The following is a 21,611-nucleotide window of genomic DNA, read 5'->3' on the forward strand; positions in this document are numbered from 1 at the left end:
GGCTCAATCCCACGACGCTGGGATCATGACCTGAGCGGAGGGCAGACACTTGACCATCTAAGCTACCCAGGCACCCTACTGTAACTATTTTTAAAACTTAGGTCTATCTATATTTACTGCATATATCCATGTGCAAGAGGCTGAAAAGGGTCCTAAAGAAGCACAGAACAGATACTCTAGAACTGTGCTGTCTAGCATGCTAGCCCCTAGCTAATTAATTAAATACCATTATATAAAATTAAAATTTTCATTCTTTTGTCATCCTAGCCACATTTTCAGTACTCAAAAACCACATGTGACCAGTGGCTACCATACTAGACAGTGTAGAACACAAACATTTTCATCATTGCAAAAGTTCTATTCGATAGCGCTGTTCTGGAAGTTGATAATCTTCTTATAAAACAATCTACTTAAAAGGCCTTAATTCACAATTTGAAGTTGTTTTCAGATATCATTACATTACTAAATTATTATTTTTTTATGATTAATCACAAGTCACCTCAATTAAAGAAAATGCTTATTAATGCATAAATTCTGAAAAGATGTACTATGTCAAAATTTAATATAGTACTAAAAAGTTAAAATGAGGTTTTCTGAGTTCTGCCACATTATGTTAATTTGATGTATTAAAATGCATTTTCAACTCTTTCTACTAACATTGTATTTTACAATAACATAACAGTTAATCAGGTTTTAAACAATATAACATGGTAATATGCTGAGAGCATTGCTAAATAAGCCAATGCTACTTGCAAAACAAATTACTTTCTTCCCTAGACTAAATGCAATTATAAGAGTTATTCCCTGTGGCTTATAATAATTAAATATTTTAACATTTTAATTAAATATTACAGCAATTTTAGGAGTCTTTTGAGTGAATGAAAATAGATGCATTAAGACATTCTTCCAAATGCTATCAAAATATGTTGAGGTTAGTTCTAGAACAACTACCCTCTGAATTAATATTAATAAAACTTAAAATGACTTAATTATACTTCTCTAATAATGTGACAAGATCATATAGTAATTTCAGTTTCAATTAGTATTTTAAAGGTTAATTCACTAATTTATTTCCTTTCAAAAGTGAACAAATCAAGTGCACCCAGGATACAAATAGGTACACTGTTACTAATATACTAATAAACAAACTTTAAGAGGGGGAAAAAGAACTTTTTAAATTTGAAAAGAATAATTTCTTCTCAAAATTACATACCATGGCATTTCAAGAAGAAATTTATAATCTAGAAAAAGATTGGTAAACTTTTTCAAAGGCCAGATAGTAAATACTTCAGGATTTAGAGGCCATAAAGTGCCTGTTGCAACCAGTCAATTCTGTTGTCATAAGGTGAAAACAACTATACACAATATACCAATCAATGGGCATGGCTGTATTCCAATAAAATTTTGTTTACAAAAATGGATAGTCTGCCAATCCCCATAACAGATCATATTAAGAGCCTTAAGACAAAGCACTTACACCTAATGGTAACAGCTCAGATAGTCAAAATCTTTTAGAAATAAAAACAGCCTAGAGTTGATATATTCACTCTAGCATCTCTGCTGGGTCTACCATGTGTAAACCAGGGTGTGAAAAACAAAACCCCCAAAACCTTGGCTCAATGGAGATGGGCAGGGAACAATCTAAATAAAAATGCAATTAGAAAAAACATCGAAGATAATCTACTCAATCCAGTCTTTATGATTTTTGGCATTAGGGTTCTATGATACTTTGAACAGTGAAGTATATTCTAAGTTGTAAATTATGAGTCCATGGACTAAGGGGCAGGGGGCTAACATGTACTGGATCATTGAATCCCTGGTATCCTGTAGAGTCTGACATGTAGTATACGCTGAATATATTTTGTTGCATTAATGAATGAAAAAAATGACAGAGTCTTCTATATCCAATTTAAGTGATATAAAACATGTATGGTGATCAGTATAATTTCTACCACAAAAGATGCTTTAGTACAGTAAGTAGATAGAGTAGATAGAGATAGAGTACAGTAAGTAGATAGAGTAGGCAATTCATTAAGGAACAAATTTCCTATTGTATTTTAAGCTACCATTTGATTTACAGGCAACCACTCAAAATTTTCTGTAAAGTGCAATGGATCAAAGAGACTTCCTCCTTTTCCTACATCCCGTTTAAGCAGCCCATTTAATTCACTGCAATGAGGAGCATTTATGAAGCACTCCAGAACTAATTTTTAAGTTATTTTAAAATTTTAGAATATCTACATTAAAAATGAATATTCAATACTGAGTTATTATTTCAATTCATAAAACCTATATTAACTGTCTTAAACATTTTTATAAACAATATTATTGTGACTTACTGTTTGGCTTTCAGGGAACTCCATTTTCAGCAATTTGTGTGCACATTCTTCAAAATCTAAACTGTAGAGACAAAGTGGTCACAACAGTTAGGTTAAAAACTTGCTCTTTCATAAATAAGGATCTTACTTTAACAATTGTTTAAAATAACTTTTGAACTATAACTTTACAGTACTGCATCGTGTATGTAGAAAAGACATAGCTCTTAATTCTACAAAGAATGAAGTACTGAGACGTACTACAACATGGATGAACTCTGATTTACGTGAAGTGAAAAAGTCAGAAATAAAAGGCCACATAAAGTATGGTTCCATTTATTTAAGATGTCCAGAATGGGCAAATACATAGAAAGTAGACAAATTTTTATGATGTTGCTAAATATTTCCACTTATCTCTGACCCAAGACAGGAAGAGGGAAATGTTCCAGAGCCCAGCCTGACATCTAGTACTTAATCACCACATTTACAAGTTATCTTGATTCATACCCAACCACAGTGCTTCTACATTTTCAAAAACTAAGTATAAAAATAGTAAATAATCAAAATCACTTACAAGGAAAAAAAATTTGCTTTTATATAACATTCATTAAGTTTCATTAAAAATATTTCCAATATACTTAAGAGGATTACCAAATTTAATGTGAGCTCAATACATGAATAATGCTAATGTATTTGTACTTTGCGTAGAATGTTCAAATCTTCATTCTTTTGATATCAGCAGTATAAAATAAATAGTCACTGAAATAGAATGACTATGAATTTAGTTTTATGGTTCATCTAATTCCTCAGCTTCTGATACTGAGTTTCTGTAAGCATAACAGAGTAATAACCCAAGATGGTACAATGTATAGGAATTAAAAAAAAAAAAAAAAACCTAAAACGAAGAAAGTACTTCTGCAACAGGTAATATTAAACAATATCTGACACTAAGATTAAAATATTAAACTGTAGTTGATAAACTTCAACAATACAGCAATATTACCAAAAAGTATTTTGAAAGATGTGACACTTTCTTTCCCAGTTTTGATTTAAAAACAGAATTAGTATGCAGGAAAAAACCCTGCAAAATCTGAAAAATGAGTCAATTAATTAAGAAAAATACTTTACAACTTTCTGTTTATCTAATAAGTACCAGTGAGAAAGTTAGCTGTATGGCAGTCTCTTCTCCTTGTTCTTGTTTTATTTGAGAAGAATCTGGTAACACCTTACACAAGACTGTTTTGAAGTTGCACTAACTGTAAATATTAAATGAATTAATATTGATATTTCAGTTATCTTAGGTTGCTAAGTCAAATAAATTTCAGGTTTAATACAAATAAAGAGTGACTGAGGGGAAGAGTAAAGAAAAATGATTTTACGTGATGTTAGTTTTCCAGCTGTGTTTACAAATGGTTTTATTGATGTTTCCAATCTAAGAAGGTTTGGTGGGAAAATGATAGACCCACCACCCTCTGATGCTAGAGCTTCAATAATGAAAAATCAGAGTGGAGCATCATTTGAAAGCAAGAATAAACAGGAATGTTTACTTTTCAATAACAAATCTGTTTCAATAACAAAACCAACATAATTTTATGTTTTATGTAAATGAGGGTCATTAAAGAGCCAGAATAGTAAGAAGAGTACTGATGAGATCAGTCAACAAATATAAAAGAAAAGAAAGTAAAAAAATAAAATCACCACACAGTTCAGTTGTCAGACCTTAGTTCTGTCTGCAAGATTTCCAAAAGCAAACTGTATAAAATGCCCTCACTGCCATCTGACTAGATGATTATATTCCATTCTTGATTTATATTATATTTGGTAGAGACTGGTGTATTGTAAACATAAGACTTTTGAAAAATACAAAAAAACTGGAAAACACAGACACAAAAAACCCAATCTCTTCTCCAGGCAACCATGGTTGGTATGTTAATGTGTCACTTCTAGAATCTGTCTACCTATCTAAACACTTAAGATAATACTACTGGATTATATGTTTATAAAAAAATTTTTAAAAATTAATAAAAAAATACTACTGGTACAGTACTATATAGTCTATACCGTTTTTGCCCCATTTCACATTAAATCAGACCACTTGACCATACCAATACTAATTCCCCATTAGCCTAACTTTCACTAGTGGCATAAACTAGACATTTGATTATTTCTATTGGACAAGATAGTCTTTTTCTTTTTTGTACTGAACAACTCTATATAATTCTGTCAATTTTGAAAAATGGTCAAATGGCATCAACATTAAGCCCTTAATTCATGTTACTAAAAGGCTTTCCATAAAGAGCATATCAATTTAAATTCCCACCAATGTCTAACTGTATCTCCCTAAAGTCATTAATATTGAGTGCTGTTGCTTTGAAGAAAAAAAAAAAACAACACACAGTAAATCACTTCAGCTGTTTTAATGACCAATAATAGCACTTCTTAGTCTAGAGTGATATTTGTTTAGTAACTTTATGATTCAGGATCCCATTACATGAATCCCTCAACCATGTCCTTTAAACATCTGGTCTACCAAAGTCTTTGTGGTTCTTTCTAAAATATGTATGAGATTTTAAGTATAGTAAACTTTGTCACATATAAGTCATTCTTACCAGACATTTAGGGGTTCAAAACGCTTAACAAATACCAACACATGAAATGGTATTGCCGTTACTAGAGTTGGTATCACTCTGTAATTCTGACTGTCACCTGTCTATTGCTTTCATTTTTTAAATATTTTCTGTGGTTCAAGGACTATTAAGGTTTGGTTAATTAAAAAAAAAACAAAAAAACAAAAAAAACAGTTTCCTTTAAGTAATTATCCAAACAGCTCCACTGTAACTCTTCAAAGTTAATCTTAACACCAATATTAAAACATGTATCTGCTGTTTACAATAGATTACTGTTGAATTTCTAAAAAAGGATAAATGAAAGGTCAAACTGTAAGAATTTTTACCTATAACAAAAAATTTTCATTTTCCACTTTAAGTTTGTATGAAAACATAGTTAATAGATTTTTCTTCCATGCAAAAGGCAAAGAAATAGGTAAGGATAAACCAAAAATATTTCTAGCCAATGTTTTGCTTTGTAACATTTCTCTTTCTGAAGATGAATCTAAGCCAAAAAGTTTTCAGACAGAATAAAAACAGGATGACTCCTACGTATGAATCATTTTTGCTATTACATCATACTAAATGGAAATATACAAAACCTAATAAGAAAACAAAACTGAGAAAACATTCCTCCTCTGGTGCAAAATGTAAACACTGTGCCATTAAATCAATAGGCTCATTTGCATAAAAAACAACAGATGTACTAAGCATTTAATATTTCATTTATTTCTCTTCCAAACCAAACTCATAGCCTTCAAAGGGAATAAGATATTCATAAGACATCGCAGTAGTTCTTACTTAACATTACTTCAAAGGGTCCTCAAAACCTTCCTAATTCCTATTTCCATATATATTCATTTCCATCTGCACACACAAAAAAATCAGTGTCCAAAAGTTATCATAACAGTGCTTCTCTGCTTAGAATCAGAATTAGAAACCAAATTTAAAAATATTAAATTTCCACTACAATTAATACTGTGCCAGCTCTATAACACTAAGCTGTCTTCAGGTTTTTATTAGTGATATTTAACTATAAGGAATGACAAAGTTAAAAAAAAAAAAAAGAAAAAAACGTTAAATTCTGTGATACAATTAGACCTTCCAAACAAATAAAGATAATTTTCTCTTGAAACAAAGAATCAACAGCAGGGATCTATGGGATCTATGAAGTTGGGCAGGTAGTCTGAGAATCCCTAAAGTGCCATCTAGTTTTCTGTCATCAGATTGTAAAAAATCCCATCTTCTTGTCCATCCTCTTTCAAAAATAAAAATGAACTGAGCTATAGCATCTTACCTTGACTGAATAGCAAGATAAATTGTACGACGAAATGAGACTAGATTAATTTCTGTTTTGTCATGAATGGTTACTTTCTGTCCTGAAAGAAATTAAACATAACAAAATTATGAAACTACAAAAATAAATGTGAAGGACTAAAAATGTATCTCCAGATAATAATCTTTCTTTCCTTTTTTTTAAATAAAGATTTTATTTATTTATTTGACACAGAGAGAGAGATCACAAGTAGGCAGAGAGGCAGGCAGAGAGAGAGGGGAAAGCAGGCTACCTGCTGAGCAGAGAGCCCGATGCGGGGCTTGATCCCAGGATCTTGGGATCATGGCCTGAGCTGAAGGCAGAGGCTTAACCCATTGAGCCACCGAGGTGCCCCTAATTTTTCATAAGTATTTAGAATCTATGAGTTTAACAGTAATGCTATTTTCTACAGTGTGAAATAGTATTTGCGTGCTCAAAGTAGACATTTCTAGTCTTCTGCTATATCTTAAAGTATTTTAACAACTTTTGTCAGTTCAAAGAAGTCCAAAATCAAGCCAGAAATATTATTTTTGTTTCTGTGTCATTTGCTCATGTAGACATAAAAGGCAGCACTCATCCTGTTGTTTGGCAAAATATTATTTCCAGAATTATAAACAGTAGCCTGATAATTTGGAAGAACTAAATTATGGTTAGAAATTTAGTCTCAGAAAACACTGGATCATCATGACAGACTAGATGGGTCCAGTATAAATATGCGTATTTGTCAAAATTTTCTCTTATCTAATGCATGACAACTTCTCCTATATTTAGTATTTCTTATTTGAACAGTATTTTCACGTAAAGAAATTCTAAAACTAAATATAGTACATAGGAAATGTTTTAAGTAAGAAAGACACCAGAAAAAAATTGAACTTATTTTTATAAAATATGTTGTAGAAGAATAATTACATCTTAGGACAGAACTAAAATGTGTTTTGCCCTAAAAGGGAGAGACATACTTTTAATATTTTCAAATATGTAATTTAAGTAACTAATGGCCAGTCTTATGTATGTTCTGATGTTTTAACTAATATTTAACTAAAATAAAGTTCTGAGCTTATTTTTCTGTGAACTAAAGCAATCGAAGTTGAAGAAGAACATCATGCCTGCTTTGTGCAGACACAGCTTTTGGCCTCCCCACTCTATTTTGCCAAAATGAACAGCAAATAAATACTTGGCCATTTTCATTGGTCACATTCATGTCTGGGTTACAGAATCACATGCACTCAACACGAATGCATCTTTTTCACAGGCATTTATACTCAAAGGCATAAAATGTCAAATTAAAATTATGCTGATATTACAAAATGATTTCCTTGTTTAATATTTTTAGAACAGAGTTTTTCAACCTGAGCAATACTGACATTCTGGGCTACAGAACACTCTGTTGTGGTGAGGGCAGTCTTGTGATTTGTAGGATGTTGAACAGCATCCCTAGCTTTCACCCACTAGAGGCCAGGAGCAGCCCCCAGCCCTCCACAGATTGGGAACCACTATTTTAGAGGACTACTTTAGAATTAATTTAATTTCAGAGTATTTCACAATATTACTTGAATGAGCTACACTTTTACCTTCTTCATCTTCTTCTCCCTCTTCATCTTCTTCTTCCTCTTCCTCTTCACTACTTCCAGCATCTTGGTCTGTGTTTGAGTCACTATCTCCCTCATCAAGAATTTCTATCAGAACAAAGTATGGGAAAATATTAATGAGCAAGTGATACACGTGAATCTCATTCTGAGAAGATAATTCTCAGTTTACCAAAATCCACAGTGGCTATAGTTTATCACCCAACAAAGTGAGCACACGGGCCTGTGGTATTGTTTAGGTGGTCAGAGAGCCATCTGTATCATTCTTCTGCCAAGCAGAAAATGGTCATAAAATAAGGGCAGGAAAACAAGAACAAAAACAAGTAGATGAAGTTTTCCAAAAGAGCAAGAGCACCAGAAAAACAAGTTAAGATTGGAAACTAGTACACTGGAGTCAAAATATTATTAGTTCAGCATCAGAAAGAAGACAGTCTGTTATACAAAACTAAGGTAGATATAGAAAACAAGAATTTAGGCTATGAAAGACAAAGGGAGAAAAAATAATTGCATAATTTAGTGTTTACTTTAAACAGTAATGAGATTTTTATTCTAATGTGTACCTATTAAATAGAATATTATAATTAATCTTACAACTTTCCATATCAGAAACAGAAGTCTAAAAACTTTTAAAAAAATTGGTAAGATGAGCACTTCACTGGAAAATCACTTCTTAAAATACAGCTTACAATAGAACTGGGTGAAAACAGTGATGTAAATAAGAGACTACCTAAGGCTAGTCATCACATTAATAATAAACAAATGAAAAAAACTAGTTATATTTTGCCCAATGGTGTGTACTCTGTTGATCTGATAAAAGATTTTACAAACCCGTCTATCACTTCACTTCTGCATTTCTTTTAAAATCGGAGTTTCTAAAATAAAGTTTTAGGGTGAACTTACTTTTAGGGAAATTCTAATTTCTTATATTTAACTAAGCATTATAAATCAGGAGACACATATAATATTTAATGCTATCAGAAAACATCATACCATGAAAAAAAAAACATTTTATTCAAACAAAGAGCTGTCATTCAGCCCTTAGCTGACACAAAAATCCCAGGAATATCTCTAACAAATGAGACCTCAAGAAATAATCTGAAGTGTCTAGTTTCCTATTACATAATGTGGCTCAGACAAGAGAGGAAACTATTTAGTATTCAATAGTAGGAAGACAGGCACTCCTGCTGTCTTCCCAAATGCTGTAAAACCTAAAACACAAATGCACCTGGGTCACGCTAAGGTGCTAATTACTAAAGCTGTGCCCGCTTCCTGCTGTGGCCATTTTTTTAATGCCAGTTCTAGAAGAACATTTTATGAAAGAATGAAGGTCAAATGAATTGTCTAGTCATTTACATCATCCTCTCCTCATCTCTCCACTTAAGAATCTACTTACTGAAATCACTTAGGCAATGACAACTGTATTTCACTAACTGAATGAAGCAGCACTTTCAAGCTGTGGTCTGTGAGTCCCTGGGGGATTGGTTAGGCCTGTCAGGTGGTCTGTGAGGTCACAATTATTTTCCTAACAACACCCGGACATTATCTGCCTTTTCTCTGTGTTGCCATCTACAAGGGTCTGAAAGCAATGGGAGTTGAAACCACTGCAACCTGAGCACAAATCAAGGCACCAGACTGCACCAGCCGTCACTGTGCTCTTTACTGCCATGCTGTTGGAGGCGGGAAAAGAGCCAGTTTGACCTGAGGATGCCCTCGAGGAGGAAATAGAAAACCACTAATTTCACTGAATCTCAGTTCTGAAGGGTAAGCACAAATAATCTGAGTAGCAAAACATGAATTCATACACAGCCTTTCTGTTAAAGACAGATGCACAATGGTAATGTTTTCCTCAAAGAAAAGCACTTGTGTGACTCTTTGACTTGTAAGGTCAATTAGTGAAAGAATGGCTGGCAAACTAGAATTGTTAGGCATTTGGCAGACATTTTCTCAAAAATAAACAAAGTGAGATTGTCACTTCAAAGAAAATAATTAACAGTACTTACTACCATTATAAAATACGAGTTCTCAAGAGAAAATTAGAATTTTGGAGAACTTGGATCCATTCCTGTGAGCTTAATAGTTTCCCAATACTTAGACTTCTCTGATGAGGTAGGTGGGAATACTAATAAATGTGATTTCTTGATACTGTGTTAATGTGTTAATTTAATTTTGATAATGTTAAAACATTAACACTTAGAAGATATGCATAACTGATGAATGGGTATTTTCTAAATGACCAATGGAACATGCTGCAAAATCATACATGGGTAAAAGATGCACTCAAAGTGACAGGCCAATGGATTTTAAGGTAACAGAGTATGAAAATTCATGAATATTGTTTCAGGTTTCACACTGCAATTAATCTTGAAGAAACAATTAGCTTTTAAATACTGGCACAGTATTAAGGAAGAATATACATACTATCTGAAAAGGTTATTAAAATGCTTCTCTCTTTTCCAAATATATATTATCTATGAAGCTCAATTTTCTTCATATACTTCAATGAAAACAACCTATTGCAAAAGATTGAAATCACCAACAATATGAAAATCCATTTCTATTAAGTCAGACATTAAACTGTATAAAATATACAAAACATGGCATTTTTCTTAAATTTGTTTCATCGAGTAGTTATTTTCATAAAAGTATGTAATGTATAACACTGTTTATTACTCTTTGAAATGATTTTGATATTCTCAGTTTTAATTTCTAATAAAGTAAATGTCGACAGATGTAACCCACACAAACAAAGGCTCTTTGGGGTCCTAAATAATTTTCAAAAGTATAAAGGGAACTTAAGTTCAAAGAGTTTAAGTGCTACAATAAAGAAGAGTACTACTTTCCTGGCATTGCTCAACCACAGATATCCTAAACAAATGGATGTGGAGTTTCCAAGTTAAAAAATAATCCTACTAGGTATGATAAAAATTCCGTAAAACCATTTAGAATCTTTGAGTGATACTGTAGAAAAAGAAGTTCATAAGAAGGCAAAATGGGTCTAGGGAATTCTCCATGTTTGGAAACTAAATTGTAATAGCAAAAGGAATCTGGCTAACACAGTGAAATGCCCCTAGGAAATTGGCACCTAACGAGAGCAATCTACTTATTATACCAGATTTTTAGAATAATGTATAGAAATGGAAAGCTGCTTATACCTTACTTCTACTTCATTCTACTTCCAAGTCTGACTAAAGCCAGAATGCAGGAAATGACAGAGCTCTAGGCCTCCTACTGTCTTCCTGAGCTTTCAGAACAGTAAGTACTTCTCACATAAAAAAAAAAAATCACAACTCAAGGGAAATGCACTCATAAAATCATAATTATAATTATATAGGTAGCCCTGAAAATTAGCTTTAGAAGAAAAACCATACAAATGTCCAAAAATAAAAAAAAGAATTGCCTAAATCCTTGCTCTATGATAATACAAAGCACTATATTTTATTTATCCTTAAACAAGCAAGTAACTTTATATCAAACAAGTAATGTGTACCAGGTCACTTCTCTAGTAATGGCACAGACAAAATACAAATCAAAATCTGTCCAAAGTTAGTGCTTGTAATATACTGATGATGTACAAATGATAATAATAATCAATTCACTAATTTATTGAGCACTGATAGCCTATCTGGAATTATGAGTGATTTTATCAGGATTATCAATCTGCTCTCAAGAAATAATGAAGTATAGCACTTTATAATAAAAGTATAGCATCTAGTTGAATCTTAAATCAGACATCAATTTAAGCACCAATTCTTAAGTGGTAGTGAAGTTAAAATAAGGGCTACTAGTAATATATGAAGATTTCTTTTTTTTTTTAAAGATCTATTTACATATTTTAGATGTATTCATTCATTTATTCTATTTATCTATCTTAGAGAGCGCGAGAGCGTGCACAGATAGAGGGGCAGAAGTAGAGTGAGAAAATCTCAACCAAACTCGCCGCTGAACACAGGAGTCTGCCACAGGGCTCAATCTCAGGACCCTGAGATCATGACCTGAGCCAAAACTGAGTCAGACCCTCAACCGAGTGAGCCACGCAGGCACCCCAATATGGACATTTCTTAAGAGGAATGAGACTTAAGCGCTGTACAATTTAAATAGAGGAAAAGAGGAAGGGGACAATGAGGTAATACCACAAACAAGAAACAATAATGAAAAGAAAAATAATGTATGGGAAAACAGTGAAGAGAATGGCATCATAATAGCAGAGATTTCATTAGGTCAGTGATTTAAGCTTTCCTACCAGTATTACATATCTACAAGAATTGCTTCTACTGATCCAAAATAGATTATAAAATTCCACATACCTTTCTTAATAGCTTTGTACTTCTCTTCATTCTCCATAAAATTAGGATCCATCTTGAAAACATCTTAAAAAAAATTAAAAATTATTTTTCTCTATTTACATTTGTTGGTACCCTACTTCCCAACTCACCCTGTAGCCTGTCCCTCCCCAACTCTAACTCACTAAGAACATCTTCTGGATTATAGTCATCCTCCAAAGGGAGCATATGGGTAAACTGATCATCTTCTTCCACTAAGTCAAGGCCTTCTAGGATAACCGGGTGGTCCTTGAATCCATCCTTCCGTACAGCAAACATCACTTCAATCATATACTGAACTCTTTTGTCAATTTCAGACTCATGGAGAATGTTTCGGAGGCGCTCAAATATAGCTAAAGTTAAAATGAAAGAAAAAAGCAATAAAATAAGCAAAAGATATTATAATACTCAAACAAAAGCTCAATATCAAACCAAGGTAATATACTTACCATTGATTCCTCTTGGTGACACTTGTGTTAATTTGAGGCCACATTCCTTGAGAAAACCAATAGCTACTTCAACACTATCATCTGTTGGTCTTTCTAGGAGCAAAGTGAGCATCTCTAGGCATAAAACTTCATGTGCCTTAAATAGAATGAAGACATATGGAATTGAGAAAATGCTTTAACATATATTAACCTACTATTGATAGTAATTTAAAAAATTGGCAAATCTGGTTTTTGCAGCAATAATATTATACATATGATGAGCAAAGTTTTAGAATGCATACAGAAATACTCCAAATATGGGATACAATTTTTCTTTCACTCTTATTATGTCTGTTAAAAATTTCCAGATGACCGTTCCAAAAATCTAAATTGATTACATTAAATACAACTACTTGATTTATCTCCAGAAGAAATAATTCTTATATATTATATATAGGAAACAATAAAATATCTACAGGAAATGCCATAATTAATTTCAAAATAGAAGTTAAAAATTACGCTATACTTTTTCTAATGCCATTCTTCACAACCACAACTCTATATCCATTTCCTAGTTCATTCTATCAGCAATTCTGTTATACAGAAAATAGTTCTTAAAGAAAATATCTGGGACTCAAGGAAGGTTTTAAAATACTTCTCTCTCTTTTTTTTTTTTTTAAACTAAATCAAGTAATTGACACTGGCCAAGTTAAAAATGTAATACTTAAAAACAATGCCAGGTAGAATGGGAATAAAATTCTATTGAGCAGCTTTGCTGTGAAAAGGAAATGTACTAGGAAGCATTTTCAAGCCAACAGTACCTACGTCTTCCTAAGGTCAGATACTTTTTTGAGATGGGGAAGTACATAGTCTAAGTCTTAACTTAGGAAGACCCTCTTTCAATTGAGCACAACATCTAAAATACATATTGCTTTTATTTTGTGGTATGGTGGGGAGGTCTAATAGTTTTAGTCTTGTATCAGAGTGATAAGAAAATATTGCCCTGTACCACAGCTGGAAGACCTAACATAATTAACATTTTAACAGTTTTGTGGCAATGCCAAAAATATTTTCAACATAAATGAATACACATTCAAAAACCAAAACTTACTTTCTGTGCTTTCACGTAGATATGTGAAATTAAGTCCCCATGGTCTTAAGAAACAAGTTATCATTGTAATAATAATTTAACTCATTACGTTAAAATCTAATGGGTTTTTAAGAATGAACATGGGAATTTCATTTGGAAAGAATGAAAATAATGGTAAATAAAGATTGAATGTGACTTCAAAATTCTTCCTCTTATATGTAATTAAACATAATATATATCTGAAGGAAAGCTTTGAGTGTGAATAAGAGAAATCCTATTTTTCTTTAGTTTAAATAGAAGCTAATTCAAAACTCTCAAATTAAAAAAAACCATCAAATAGGTGAATGAATGAATACAAAATAAACATAAAACCTGAACATAGAAAATTACTTGCAATTAAAACAGATTAAAATTATTTCATTTACATTTTATAAATTGATTCTTTTTTTTTCTTTTTTTGATTTTATTTACTTATTTGAGACAGAGAGTGAGAGTGAGAGAAAGCAGTGAGAGACAGAGAGGGAGAAGCAGGCTCCCTGCCAGACAGGGAGCCTGATGTGAGACTTGATTCCAGGACCCTGAAATCATGACCTGAGCCGAATGCAGACGTTTAACTGAGTCACCCAGGTGCCTCTATAAACTGATTCTAAGAATATATGACTAATTACTACTTATTGCAGAGAAAAAATTTTTTTATAGAATATCAGATCGTACATTCTCAACAATAGGTACGGGAGAAAAGAGTAGAGGAAATATTAACTTTATTGTCTTATAAATATGATTAAATTACATTCTTTGAAGGAATAATTTTTAGCTGAATAACCATGTACAATATTAAGAGTCAGATCAATTTGATAAAATATTTGTTCTGAGTTCCTTTTTAAATTTAAGAATATTAAACACATTTATTACAGTTTTAAAACTAAAATATCATCTAAGATTCTTTTCTGAAAGACCACAAGGCAAAATAAAGATAGAGATGTGTCAATGAAGTGGCATCTAACATGTGATGTCTAATGCCACTGCATGGTACCAAATTTTGAGAATTACTTACCACATTTTGGTTAATAAGATGTGCCACAAATTTTGAAGCAGTAAGACATAGTTGCTGAAAAGTGAAGGTAAAGACAATTTAAACTATAAACTAAAATCAATTTTCATTTAACTACTAAATCTATAACTTATTTATTACATACTTTATTTAAAATATATAGCACACAAGGATAATTTTTATGATGTAAGAAAGTTACAAGACGAAAACTATTAAATGTGAAATAGTGTCATTTCTGGCTAAATAAGTATAATCTTACAGTTATAGCTATCATTTCTGTGGCTCACTGTTAGTGGCCAGAGATATTTAATGGAACAAAAAAAATGTTCTCATGAAATGCAGTTTTTAAAAAGAATTCCTAAGTAGCAATCAACATTGCTTATCACTGTAGATACTAGATTATTAGTCTGTTTCTATGTAGCTGTCGACTTAACACGCCCATCATATATACCTTATCATTTCTTCGATAGCCTTTTCGGAAATTAAGAATTAACCTTTTAAGGATTAATTCCCCAATCTGTGGAAATTTTGAGTTGATAATTGCCACTAACGCTGCATAAACATGGGTGAAGATTGGAGAAGCACTCTGCGCTTGCAAAACAGATCTGGACAGCAGGCCTCTGTTTATAAAAGAAAAAAAAGTCAACAAGGTTCCACTTCTAATTCATTTTGAAATGACCATGGTTCTACATGCATTTGATAAAGGGAAAGATGCAAAGTTATTTCTAGCAATGTAATGACAAATAAGGCAGGAAAACAGTTTATCTTAATAGTTACCAGGTTTAACTTTGACAACGGAATCAACAGAGTAGAAAATGAAAAAAGAAAACCCAACTTATATAAACTGTGAGATCTTAAGCAACCCATATAGCCTCTGCTGTTTTCTGACTAAAACGGGGCACTCTACCTACCTACCTTTGAGGACAAGCTGCCTCTTGCTCAACTTTCTATATCCCCACAACATGTTACATCTTACTTTACTTGCTCCCTAACCAATGTTTTGGAAATGATAAATCAGAGTCATGTGAAATGACACAGGAAAATACCCTTCAGATTTCAAAATAAAAAAAAATATGACATATTTTTATTTCCTGATCCTTTTAAAATCACAACCAATTAAAACTACACAAAAAATGACTGTCATTCCCTTTGGCTTTTCTAACATTGATCACTGATCTTTCATTTTTCTTACACCTTCCCACTTTTCATTAGAAATTTAAATTATATATACATATATAAATAAAATGTTCATTATTCCTTATGAGTTTAAATTATTGGAAGTATTCAGTAAACAAATGTCTACACAAAAATCATTATGTGACATCAGACCTTTTCAAAAGCAAAAACTGCACAATTTCTAATGGTGAAGTACAAGTTTTATGTTAGTGGCCATACATTTTTAAAAGAACTGCATTTTATATAATTACTCTCGACTACTATTGAAGTAGCACCATAAATCAACAATTATTGTCCATGTAGGTATTATGTTCCTTTGAAAAACTGCTATGAAATACTATAAATAAAATAGCTGATGCTTACCTTCCTCTAACTATGTTTTCTTGAAGAAGTTCTTGAATAATAATACCTATATTAGAGATGTTGACTTTGTTGATAAGACCATTGATTGACTTCTTTAGGGCCTCCCAGCTCATCCTCTGGTATGCTAAGCTAAAAAGAATGGATTTTAATAAACATGAAAACTTAGTCAACAATTACAGTAACCAGAGATTATAATAAGAACATAAAAAATACTTAGGCTCCCTTTGTTTTTAACATTATTTTCACAAAATGACCTCAAAGTGCAATAAAATAAATGACTATATGAATACTTAAACCTACATTTGATGTTCTGGATAAATGCTCAACTACAGATCACTTCTCTTCAATAACATAATAAAATTATATAAGGATATATAAGTATAATGTTTTGTTTTTACATCCACATATATTGGAAATTATAACATTATATTGGAAATTATAAGATTCAATACATACTTATTTTACATTATAATACTTCAGTTAAAATTGTCTTTAAATATTTTAAAATGACAACTTTAAAAAATTTTAAATTATAATATGAAGTATCCAAGTATAAGCCTTAAAAGGAGATTTTTATTATATACTTTTTTATAAAAGCATGATAAGGAAAACAAGATTAAATATTTTAAACTGTAAAGAAATGGCAATAAATACAGGAAAAGGGAGTCACATGAAATCATGGGGCTGAAGGACTGTTGTATTTTAAAGAACATGTCCACATTTAGGCAAGTAGTCCCACATCTGTATTGCTTGTTTTTTAACTCCGACCTTAGGCAAATAATTTAGCCTAACTAGATTTGTTTAGGTTTAACCTGGTAACACCTAAGGTCTTCTAAAGCTCTGTAATTCTATGGTTTTTATATTTATTTCTCCGTGGAATATGATTTCAGCTGTAGAGCATCTTATCTTTCTCATCTACCTTATACTTCTCTGGTAGTCTCGTGAAGCTGAAGGACTTTTTGGAGTAATATATATAAATATATAGAATTACAAAGGATATCAATCATATTTAAAAAGGTTTCAAAGCATGCAAAGAAAAAAAGTTTGATACAGAATTCTATGTGGTTCTTAACACATTAAATAACAAGAAGTAGTGGTAGAACTAATAACTTCTTTAATTTCCAAGTAGCATGGATATAAGCAATATTTTCATATGTTTGCAGCAAATACTCTTGTTAATGCTACAGTCTGCTGCCTACATTCCTCATAGAAAGAAAGAAATGCTAAACTTTAGTTAGAGGAAAGTAAAAATAAAGACGCAATTTTTTCTTTCCATTTACTTTCATGTGTTGCCAAATTCTACCTATGCGCCTCTTGAAGGTATGTACATTAAAGATCCCTGTTCTGGAGTGGTATACTAAGGGAGGAGGAAGGGAGAGCAGTCTACACTGGTGGGAAGGGTATTTTATCACTGACATTGTCCTCAGCAGACAGTGAAGACAAAATGCAGAGGGATCTGCAGTTAATTATATTGTTTTTAAATTCCTTATAGATCATGTACTTGCTAAATGCCTGCGTTGCAACACTTCCAGGGGCCCCCAACCCCAACCCCTTGGTATGCTACTAGCAAGATCAATGGCTTAAAAACTAGCCTAATGAGTAAGACTGCTGATATATAATCACAATCTCTCCTATTAAACTTTGGTCAAACAAACAAAAACTATAATCAAGTACAACTGCACTTCCTTAATTAAGAAGCCTACAATTCTCCTGACTTAGTATCTACTAAAAGTCTATAGACTTCTCTTAAGAGACTTCTACTTCACCTTGTCCCCTTTAAAGACTATGAGCAGATTTAAACTGTATGAAATTATCTTCCAGGAATCAGTGTAAAATTACGTGTACTGGGGACTCTTCTCCACCCACTTTATTTATAAGGAAGTAAGAAAGACATGGCTTAATAACAATGTTTCTGTGGTCTTTTATAATTAGGATTGGTTTGGGCTGGATTGGAGATTGTGACTCTCTCACTAACGCTGCCACCACTGCTTCCTCCTAAGAGCAGATAGCAGAAGGTCTATATGCTCACAAACTATTGCTAACCACAGAAGCCATCTCCAAACTCCTTCTAAACATAACACTGCAGGCGTTATTACCATGTAATGGAATATGACACATATAGAGAAACTTACTAATTAGTTTTAAATTTAATGTCATCTAATGTCCTTTTCTAGCTCATAAATTTTAAAAATTTTATTTCAAATATTTATACTTTATATACATGACATTTCTACTTCAAACTAATTCATGAAGTAAATTTAGATTTCATTTATATAAGGGTCTCAAGTACTTTCAAGTTGCCATTAAAATACCTATGAAAGATGTGGGAATACTCTTTCTTGGCTCACTTTGAAATCTATTTTTCTCAAAGTCCCAATCTTTTGTTACCTAACTGGCAACTGAGTGACCATTTCAATCCTGGACCACACTTTCCGTAATTACCTTCTCATACCGCTAAAGAAAGAGGTCCTGAAAACTTAGCTATATTTTCATGTATAGCTCCTCTCATCTCAATCATTTTGAAAAGGAAGTGAAGGTGTTTTGAGGGTGAATGTTCATAAATGAATTTTGATTGTTTGCCTTAGCAAAAAATTACAGTCTGAGATGGTATGGTCTAAGAAAACTATGGAGTAGTGAAGATTCAGCTTCATTTCATAGATTAGTATAGGGGTTGGAAAACTACATCCATGACTCAAATGCAGCCTACAGCCCATTTGTGTAAAGAAAACTTCATAGCAAACAGAGCCACACTCATTTAAAGAAGTTGAGCTAATGTCAGGGCAAACAGTAAGTAGAGCTCCAAGGGAGCTTATGGAGTAAAGAAGAAAAACCTAATTTGAGGTCTCTACCACTGTGGACTAATAATGTAAACTCTCAATAGCCCATGTTAATTAGACCATGGTTGACTTTTTTCAGTGAGGGTATCATTACTTTATAAACTCAGTGATATTGACATGCCTGTTTTTATCTGTAATTTGCTCTTGCATCATCCTGAGCTTTGCAGGAGGAATATAGGCTCCACCCGTGCGAGTAAGAAGAGGATCCAGCTCATCTTTCTTCTTCTTTGCAGTAGGTTCATCCTGAGCAGAGGAACTCTGGGTTACTGATGGTTCTGGGCTTCTTCTCCCAGGAGTTGGGGATTTCCGAGACCTTTTACGATCCATATCTCTTTCTCTTTCTCTGCGTTTTTCTCGGTCCCTACTTCTGTAATATTAAAAATTTTTTAATGGAGAAAAGATAATATAAATTACATACATTACATTTTTTCAAAGATTTTTATTTATTTGATAGAGGGCATAAGTAGGCAGAGCAGCAGGCAGAAGGAGAGGGAGAAGCAGGCTCTCTGCTGAGCAGGGAGCCTGATGAGGGGCTTGATCCCAGGACCCTGGGATCATGACCTGAGCTGAAGGCAGAGGCTTAACCCACTAAGCCACCAAGGTGCCCTATAAATTACATACTTAAATGAGCTGCATACCAAATGAGCAAGACCATTTGCAGGCCACAAATTCAGACAAGGGCAAGTGGTGTGAAATGGTAAGGAAGTGCTTCATAGAAAAAATATAACTTAAACGAGGGCTTCAAGGCTTGACAGAATTTATACTGGGGCAAGGGTGGGAAGGTGGAGGATGAAGGAGGGCATTCTGCAACTAGTGGAGAACAGAGTAACTACTGGAAAAGGGAGTAGGATGTTCAAGTTATTAAGCAGTACTGTCAGGAAACAATAAAGTATCATGTATAATGGTAGTTGGCAAAATGAGCTTGAGTTAAGGTATGAAATTTTAAGACATAACAGACTTTAAGCTTTTTATAATAGTCAATGGAGACTCATTAATAGTTTCTGAGTATGAGAGTGACATGGAAACAATGTTTAAAGAAGACTGTTTAGACCATGATGTACATGATAAACTGTATAAGGAAGAAACCAGAGTGTATTTCTAATAATGGCAATTCAGGAATAAAAAATGTCCTAAAAAACTGTTAACATTTGAAATTACTTTTTGATAGAACTGGCATTTAAAACCTCAGAATATCAGAAATATCTGGTTATTTGAGATGGGAAAAAAATAACTGTTTTCCTGCTGTAACTCTTACTTGTACGTGAGAATCCTCTTTCTTGTAGGTGAGTATCCTTTCTTAAGGTAACATTTTTTAAAAAAATCAAGGTTACTATTCTCTAAAACTATCAAGAACTAACAGGAAGAGTAAATTCTTGCTCTTTTGCTATCATTTCTGAGAGAAGAGTTTGTCCACTTAGCTGGTTTTTTTTTTTAAACCTATACTGCGTTGGAAACTTAGATCATTCTACTCATGCTTTGTGCAACCATTAGATAAATGAATACAGTAAATAAAAACAAGTGTCATTTATCATTATTACCAGGAAACCGCTCGATAGATTTTAGCTAGATTTGGGGAGTCTGTATTTGAGAAAGTCTGTCTTAATATATAGTAATACAACTTACAAAGAAAGAGAGAAGGAGTAACTTAGCCAGGTAGATTCAAAGGAGCTGTTTTGAAACTGAAGTATACTACTGTATACGAAAGACAGACAGAAGGGGGAAAAAAGTAGTTCCAAATAGACAAACCAGTTAGTTACAAAAGCAGGTGCACTGCAATCTAGGCACTGATTTGTAACTGAGTTGCTTCTTATTGTGAGTGCAGAATGCTTCAAGAGAGTAACTACAGCAGGGATTTACTGGCATTGGTTACAATTCTTCTAAGAAACATTAGGTAAGACATAACTGGCTGATAAAATTGCATCTTTATAATTTCACTGTTTGTTCCTGTCAAATGCAGAGATAACAGAGTCTTTGTCAAGTCCAAATCTCTCTTCCAATGCTTTCATACTATTAGCTTTTATTTTCTACATAATACACAGTCTGCTTGATTCACAGTGTGAGTGTATGGATCAAATGAGACTTATGTACATACACTGGACCAAACACAGTTACAATGAAGTAATACAATCAGAGATTATGGAAGAAAAAAATGGGTTTTGGGAGTCAAAATTGAGTTCAAATCTCACTTTCATTGTCTACCAGGTAGGCAACTGCAAACTCAGGTAAGTTACATAATCACTTCAAACCCACTTCACTTTTTTTTTTCTCTGCGAAATTGTGAAAAATAGTATCTAGTCTGTAAGAGTCTTAAAAGTATTTGAGAAAGAATGCAAGATGCTTAGTTCACCAATTACGGTAGCTGGTTCTCCCAAGGGGTCATTAAGGTGACAGCAGATGAGCCTGGCTTTTGGAGGCTAATTTAATCTGACATTTTACTTTTAGGTATATATTAGAGTAGTGAGAAGGAAATTTAGGTTGCAGATATCAAATAATGTGATTAGCTCCAAACTGCAGAGGAGTTTCAT

General features: G+C 32.7%; 1 protein-coding gene across 2 annotated transcripts in view; it reads right to left on the minus strand.

Moving 5' to 3' along the window:
* CWC22 (CWC22 spliceosome associated protein homolog) overlaps nt 1-21,611 on the minus strand; it is a 58,744-nt gene that overhangs the window by 11,904 nt on the left and 25,229 nt on the right. For both annotated transcript variants that reach the window (XM_059394275.1, XM_059394274.1), the window contains exons 5-14: nt 19,208-19,453; nt 16,250-16,378; nt 15,162-15,330; nt 14,714-14,767; nt 12,591-12,726; nt 12,288-12,494; nt 12,127-12,189; nt 7,808-7,912; nt 6,219-6,300; nt 2,340-2,400 (exon numbers count right to left, since the gene is read on the minus strand). In XM_059394275.1, the coding sequence (XP_059250258.1) occupies nt 2,340-2,400; nt 6,219-6,300; nt 7,808-7,912; nt 12,127-12,189; nt 12,288-12,494; nt 12,591-12,726; nt 14,714-14,767; nt 15,162-15,330; nt 16,250-16,378; nt 19,208-19,453 (1,252 nt within the window). The remainder of the gene's footprint in view (nt 1-2,339; nt 2,401-6,218; nt 6,301-7,807; nt 7,913-12,126; nt 12,190-12,287; nt 12,495-12,590; nt 12,727-14,713; nt 14,768-15,161; nt 15,331-16,249; nt 16,379-19,207; nt 19,454-21,611) is intronic.

The sequence above is a fragment of the Mustela nigripes genome, chromosome 3, assembly GCF_022355385.1.
Source record: "Mustela nigripes isolate SB6536 chromosome 3, MUSNIG.SB6536, whole genome shotgun sequence".
Taxonomy (NCBI): Eukaryota; Metazoa; Chordata; class Mammalia; order Carnivora; family Mustelidae; genus Mustela; species Mustela nigripes.